The sequence below is a fragment of the Electrona antarctica genome, assembly GCF_951216825.1.
Source record: "Electrona antarctica genome assembly, chromosome: 1".
NCBI classification, from domain to species: Eukaryota; Metazoa; Chordata; class Actinopteri; order Myctophiformes; family Myctophidae; genus Electrona; species Electrona antarctica.
Genome location: NC_136806.1, coordinates 44000575 through 44008074, shown reverse-complemented (window position 1 = coordinate 44008074; position 7500 = coordinate 44000575). Strand labels below are relative to the sequence as shown.

The 7500-nt window shown below is 45.9% G+C and overlaps 1 protein-coding gene across 1 annotated transcript in view; it reads left to right on the top strand.

Annotated features, from left to right (window-relative positions):
* Positions 1–7500, top strand: part of slit3 (slit homolog 3) — an 88458-nt gene that overhangs the window by 54084 nt on the left and 26874 nt on the right. The window contains exon 23 of the mRNA XM_079504791.1: positions 4496–4635. Within this exon, the coding sequence (XP_079360917.1) occupies positions 4496–4635 (140 nt within the window). The remainder of the gene's footprint in view (positions 1–4495; positions 4636–7500) is intronic.

Below are 7500 nucleotides of genomic sequence, written 5' to 3'. Positions count from 1 at the left end.
ACATGATTGAGTCCTTTCTCAATTTAGTGAGTCTAAGGATGTAGGATGCAGGCTATTTGCAGGCTATTCGCTTTGTAAGACTCTTACAAAGAGACACACCACTCACAAAAGTACTCACATTTTTTGAGGGACGCTCCAACGTCTGACTTTCAGACATGACGTCATGTAGCCATATGGACTTTAGACATGACGTCATGTAGCCATATGGACTTTAGACATGACGTCATGTAGCCATATGGACTTTAGACATGACGTCATGTAGCCATATGGACTTTCAGACATGACGTCATGTAGCCATATGGACTTACAGACATGACGTCATGTAGCCATATGGACTTTCAGACATGACGTCATGTAGCCATATGGACTTACAGACATGACGTCATGTAGCCATATGGACTTACAGACATGACGTCATGTAGCCATATGGACTTTAGACATGACGTCATGTAGCCATATGGACTTTCAGACATGACGTCATGTAGCACCATATGGACTTTCAGACATGACGTCATGTAGCCATATGGACTTTCAGACATGACGTCATGTAGCCATATGGACTTTCAGACATGACGTCATGTAGCACCATATGGACTTTCAGACATGACGTCATGTAGCCATATGGACTTTTAATGTTTGGCTTATTCATGCGCCGCAAAAATATGCCGTCTAACTCATGTTGATTAGGTGATGTACAGTAAAACACAAACATTAAACGAGACAATATGACGTAATGAGGCACATTATGACGTAAATGTTCCCTTCATTGTCAATGGCGTTTACAAAACAAACATTGAACTAAAGACAAACCATTATACACATTAAACCTGTGTATAGGAGGGGCTAGCGCCCCTCAAAAACAGGCCCTCACTCGCGACGTCATGTGGCAGTCAAGTCTATGGACTTTTAATGTTTAGTGCTTTAACCCATTTTGACCTGAGATCAGATTCTAAAAATGTCTTCTACATCCTGACAGTTTTCTGAAAAAGCTATGTCTCTATGTCAGTCGTTCAAAAATAGCAAATCTACAAGCTCGTAGCGCGCCACTTGGTGGCGCGCTATGAGCTTGTAGATCTGCTATTTTTCAATAGCTAAAGCATAACGTAATGCTAACACCAAAAGGGGTTCCCGCCCAGAATGGGTTAAGCAGTGACGTACGTCATGCAGCAGCCACAGTGGGCACCCCTCACTTCACTTCAAGTGTGATTTTTGAGGGGTGCTAGCCCCTCCTATATACAGCTTTAATGTTTGTGTTGTCTGAACAAACCTTAAAAATGAACGGAGAACTAATGTTTGTGTTGTCTGAGCAAATCGGCATATGTATGTCGGTGGGACCCCTTGGCCAATAAGGGACCACCATTCTTGACGAAGATGTACGATGATGTACAATGATTAGAGCGCCCCTCACTTCACACGGGTGTGATTTTATACTTGTAAAAGTATCAATACTGTAATGTAGAAATACTAATAACTAATACAAGTAAAAGTCCGGAATTGAAAAGTTTTGAAATTTATAAAATGTCTTATATTATATATAATACATTGACGCATTGTGAGCTTGTAGATTGGCCATTTTCCAAGTGGCCAAAATGTACAGCACTGCTAAAGTGGGTTTTGTAATAATAATCAGAGTAGAGGTAAAAGTACTGAAAATTGGAAATACTCCAGTAAAGTAAAAATACCTCGAGATTGTACTTAAGTACAGTACTTGAATAAATGTACTTAGTGCCACTGCCAAGTGACAGCGTTTCCCTGCTGTCCCTGATGTGTCTTCACAGTGTCGTCTTGTTTTCTGCTTTTCATTTCCACTGCCGCTTAGATTTATTTCGTATTAACGCTCCTTAAAGCGACACATTTCTAAGGTTGACACAATATAGCTTGTCTTTGTTGTTCTAGTCTTGTTGGCCGCGAGCGTTCTTACACTCTGCTTTCATCAACCATTCCATCAGGAGAACATTAACTGTTCAACCTGCCGTCCCTTTTCTGAGCAAAAACACAAAAAAGACACTGCATTACATCAGCGATAGGACTGGAGAGGAGATATTGTTTGCTGTGACAAACCTGAACAAATCCCAACTCTTTCGTCAGGACTGGCTGACTCTCTAACATAAACCTAAACATCCATTTGATCGGTGGAGTTTGCTGGAGCTTGCGGGGGGCCATATACACAGTCTGGGAAATTGGGAATAAGTTATGCCTCATATTAAAGGCAAAAGTAAATCCCTGAATTGAGAAGGCTGGTCATAACAGACCACAGTGGCAACAGCTAACAGGGATGGGACTAAATTAAAGTAAAATAACAGGTCTGACAGCAACGGGACTTGGTGTAATAAATCACCAGCGGGGTCAATTTATTACATACATGAAAAATAACTAAGTGGACAATAAGTGGACATTTTTATGCTGTTTTACAAAAATATGTCATCATCTGCAATGATAAATGAGCTGTTCTGAGTCACTGTTAGGGAGTTTTCAATGAAGGCACTTTTTTTGGAAGCGCTTTTTTAGATTTCAGCTATAGATGGAAACATCATTATCAGGATTCAAATTCTAAAGCGTCAAAAGTAGCAGAACCACAAGCTCAAACTGTAGTGTGATCAAGTAGGGCAACAAAAACAACTCCCAAAGTTAAAAGAAGTTTCAAAGTTCTGCCCGACAAGCAACAGCAACCATATAGCAACATAGGTTTTTCAGAAAACTTGACATGTGTACACACACACACACACACACATTGTTGCTGCCGCTCCAGAAACCACTAATCTCCATATTTAAAATTCTTTGTTGCACTTGATCATTCTACAACAGGGTTCGTCAACGTTCTTCAGGCCAAGGACCCCTTAGCGGAGAGAAAGATGAAGCAGTGACCTCCAATGCATGTTGTATAAAATTGTGTTGCAGATTAAACCTTTTCATAGGTTTCATAGATTGATAGATTTAAAAGTGGGGGCCACTACATTTCAATCTCAATTAATATGTAATTCATAAGATACATTACTGCCCAGTGCCTGTTAAACCACTTTAAACTTTTGGTCACGTCATCTTCTAAACATTTATGACAATAGCAGATCTACAAGCTCATATATAATATCTGTCAGGCTGTATTATAGCCTCTATGTGATATACATGCACCCTATCCTAACTGGCTCGTCGACGCAACCGGCTATGGTCTATTTGGGGGTCCTTGGCATGGAAACGTTTGGGAATCCTTGATTTAGTGTATAGAATAGAAACAAACAGATTAGATCAGAGACACGGGAAGAGAGATTGGATGAGCCAAGAGAGTCGGCACAGAAGACACATTTATCAAACTCAGTGCTTCAAAGCCCTCGTCTGTGTGTTGCGTGTGTGTGTGTGTGGGGGGGGGGGGGGTCGACAGGCAAGAGAGCAAGGGGTGATGGGAACTGGGGAGGCGGCATTGGATGAGACAAGAAGAGAGGAGCGAGCGGGGCGGCAGAACATTTGAGGAGTTTGATAATTGCCTCCGGGACTCCTGGCAGGGAGGGACCTGACAATGACTCCTGGCAGGGAGGGACCTGACAATGACTCCTGGCAGGGAGGGACCTGACAATGACTCCTGGCAGGGAGGGACCTGACAATGACTCCTAGCAGGGAGGGACCTGACAATGACTCCTGGCAGGGAGGGACCTGACAATGACTCCTGGCAGGGAGGGACCTGACAATGACTCCTGGCAGGGAGGGACCTGACAATGACTCCTAGCAGGGAGGGACCTGACAATGACTCCTAGCAGGGAGGGACCTGACAATGACTCCTGGCAGGGAGGGACCTGACAATGACTCCTGGCAGGGAGGGACCTGACAATGACTCCTGGCAGGGAGGGACCTGACAATGACTCCTAGCAGGGAGGGACCTGACAATGACTCCTGGCAGGGAGGGACCTGACAATGACTCCTAGCAGGGAGGGACCTGACAATGACTCCTGGCAGGGAGGGACCTGACAATGACTCCTGGCAGGGAGGGACCTGACAATGACTCCTGGCAGGGAGGGACCTGACAATGACTCCTGGCAGGGAGGGACCTGACAATGACTCCTGGCAGGGAGGGACCTGACAATGACTCCTGGCAGGGAGGGACCTGACAATGACTCCTGGCAGGGAGGGACCTGACAATGACTCCTGGCAGGGAGGGACCTGACAATGACTCCTAGCAGGGAGGGACCTGACAATGACTCCTGGCAGGGAGGGACCTGACAATGACTCCTGGCAGGGAGGGACCTGACAATGACTCCTGGCAGGGAGGGACCTGACAATGACTCCTAGCAGGGAGGGACCTGACAATGACTCCTGGCAGGGAGGGACCTGACAATGACTCCTGGCAGGGAGGGACCTGACAATGACTCCTGGCAGGGAGGGACCTGGCATCAAATGAAATAGACTTCATCTTAGGTCACCGTTATCTAATGCATAGAAATTCTGCTTTACAAGATAGTGTTGTTAAACGGTGTGTGTGTGTGTGTGTGTGTGTGTGTGTGTGTAGCTGTGTGTGTGTCCCGGGCTTCGAGGGCCAGCGTTGCGAAACAGACCCCGATGACTGCGAGGACAACGACTGCGAGAACAACTCCACCTGCATAGATGGAGTCAACAACTACACCTGCGTCTGCCCACCCAACTACACAGGTAACGCACACGCATGCACGCACACACAACTACACAGGTAACGCACACGCATGCACGCACACACAACTACACAGGTAACGCACATGCATGCACGCACACACAACTACACAGGTAACACACATGCACGCACGCACGCACACACAACTACACAGGTAACGCACATGCATGCACGCACACACAACTACACAGTTAATGCACATGCATGCACGCACACACAACTACACAGGTAACGCACATGCATGCACGCACACACAACTACACAGGTAACGCACATGCACGCACGCACACAGCTACACAGGTAACACACATGCACGCACGCACACACAACTACACGGGTAACGCACATGCACGCACACACCCAACTACACACACACACACACACACACACACACACACACACACACACACACACACACACACACACACACACACACACACACACACACACACACACACACACACACACACACACACACACACACACACACACACAGCGTGTGGCCGAACGGTTTGCGGAGCGGTCTTGTTATCGGAAGGTCGCCAGTTCGTATCCCCGGACCGGCACGTTAAAATTACCACCACTGAAGTGCCCTTGAGCAAGGCATTGAACCCCTACCATGAAATGTTCTATGAGCAGGGTCTGGCTGTAAACAAGTTCGTCAAGCTTAGTCCATTCACCCTGGGTAAACAAAGAACTTTGCTTTACACACACACACACACACACACACACACACACACACACACACACACACACACACACACACACACACACACACACACACACACACACACACACACACACACACACACACACACACACACACACACACACACACACACACACACACACACACACACCACAGGTAACACATAGGGGTGTGCTGAAATATCGATATTGCGATATATATCGCTACTTCCTCCCGCGATAAATAATCGATACACCGCCGGCAAATATCGAGAAAATCTCGGGAGGAAAAACGGGTTGCGTAGCGTCCGTAAAACATGACAAAGTCTCTCTTTCATTGTGAATGTACCCCGTTGAAGTTACAAGAGTTAGATCACTGCAGTATTGCACTGTTCATATAAGCTGCTTTAATATTATAGGAAAGGAAACCATATATACCATATAAAAAAACATTTTATTATTTGCATCTGAACTTGTCATTAGCCTAACTGTAGGCCTAGATACAGATATTCATGTGCAATAACTTGGTTTCAATACATGAGCCCAGCACATTTTACTGGGTTCTAACTCACAACATGTGATTTATTCATTATGATTGGTTTGAAACCTTTTTTTTCTTCTTAATTTTCAGTTAATGTTCAGTTATATCGTGATATATTGTTGATAAAATCTCTTGCAATATATCGAATATCGCAATATATCAAATATCGTGATATTATCATTATCGAGGGCCTACATGTGTAAGGATACACATGTATCGTGAGGTACCCATATCGTCCCACCCCTAGTAACACACAGGTAACACACATGCACAGGCTGTAGCAGAAAGAGAGGAGGGAGAGAGAGAGAGAGAGAGAGAGAGAGAGAGAGAGAGAGAGAGAGAGAGAGAGACATTGAAACAGAGAGAAACTTGGTTTGAATCCAGCAAGTTAAAGCCAAACTGCTGACTCAAAGGTTTTTAACTTCGGCCTGTCAGACTGGAGCAGCAAGCAGTGACCTCTAAGGAAAAGAAGGATTGTGTGTGTAATTTGTGTACGCGCACACACACACACCCTCACAGCTGGTCACAGCTTTGACACTGGAACCGAGTCAATCCACACACACACACACACACACACACACACACACACACACACACACACACACACACACACACACACACACACACACACACACACACACACACACACACACACACACACACACACACACACACACACACACACACACTCTCCAACCATGTCATTACTGCCACTGGCATCGAGGGGTCCTTCACCCTGCCAGAGCAAGCCCACCACATACAGCGTGCACACACCTCCTTTGCCAGTGAACCTGTGCACTCAGTGGAGCGAGTCATAATGTTACACCGTCACTGAGGGCTTGGCGGATAGGACTGCAACAGCTGCTGCAACACACACATGCACACGCACACACACACACACACACACACACACACACACACACACACACACACACACACACACACACACACACACACACACACACACACACACACACACACACACACACACACACACACACACACACACACACACACACACACACACACACACACACACAGGACTGCACCAGTGATCTACCACATTGCTCCGTGCTTCATTTTCTCTGAGCTCAGCAACCGACACCGTCACCACAAAGTGACCAGCAGGGTTAATATGATCTCCTGTACGTCACCGTGTTTCCTGATGTGCTGCATGGGCTAACTTTAGATGGCTCAAACTTCACATTTCCACTTTTTGGGCTTTTTCAGCCTCAAAATGACGCATCTGACCAGTTTTTATTTTAAACGAATTGGACTGGATGCCTTATCCTTTAACACAGCAGCACATGCTGGTCTGGCAGGGGAGGAAAATGACAGTGGCATCCATATATATATTGCCATCTCAATCAAGGCCCATTTTAGAGAAGATCCTGATCCATACCTTGTTTCTGAATCTAACAGCAACATATCGGGTATTGGCTTATGTAGACATACAATGTTCTATTTTCAGCTGGAGGGAAAGAAGGCAGAGAGAAAAACGCTGCATGTTTTCAGTTTGTGTATTTTTAGCATTCATCTCGTCGGGGGAAAGTCGACAAAGATAACTTTCTTCCCCACAGCAACGTGCTTTTCCTTTTCCGTAGTACATCCACGGCACGCCCGCGGCACGCCGAGGGAG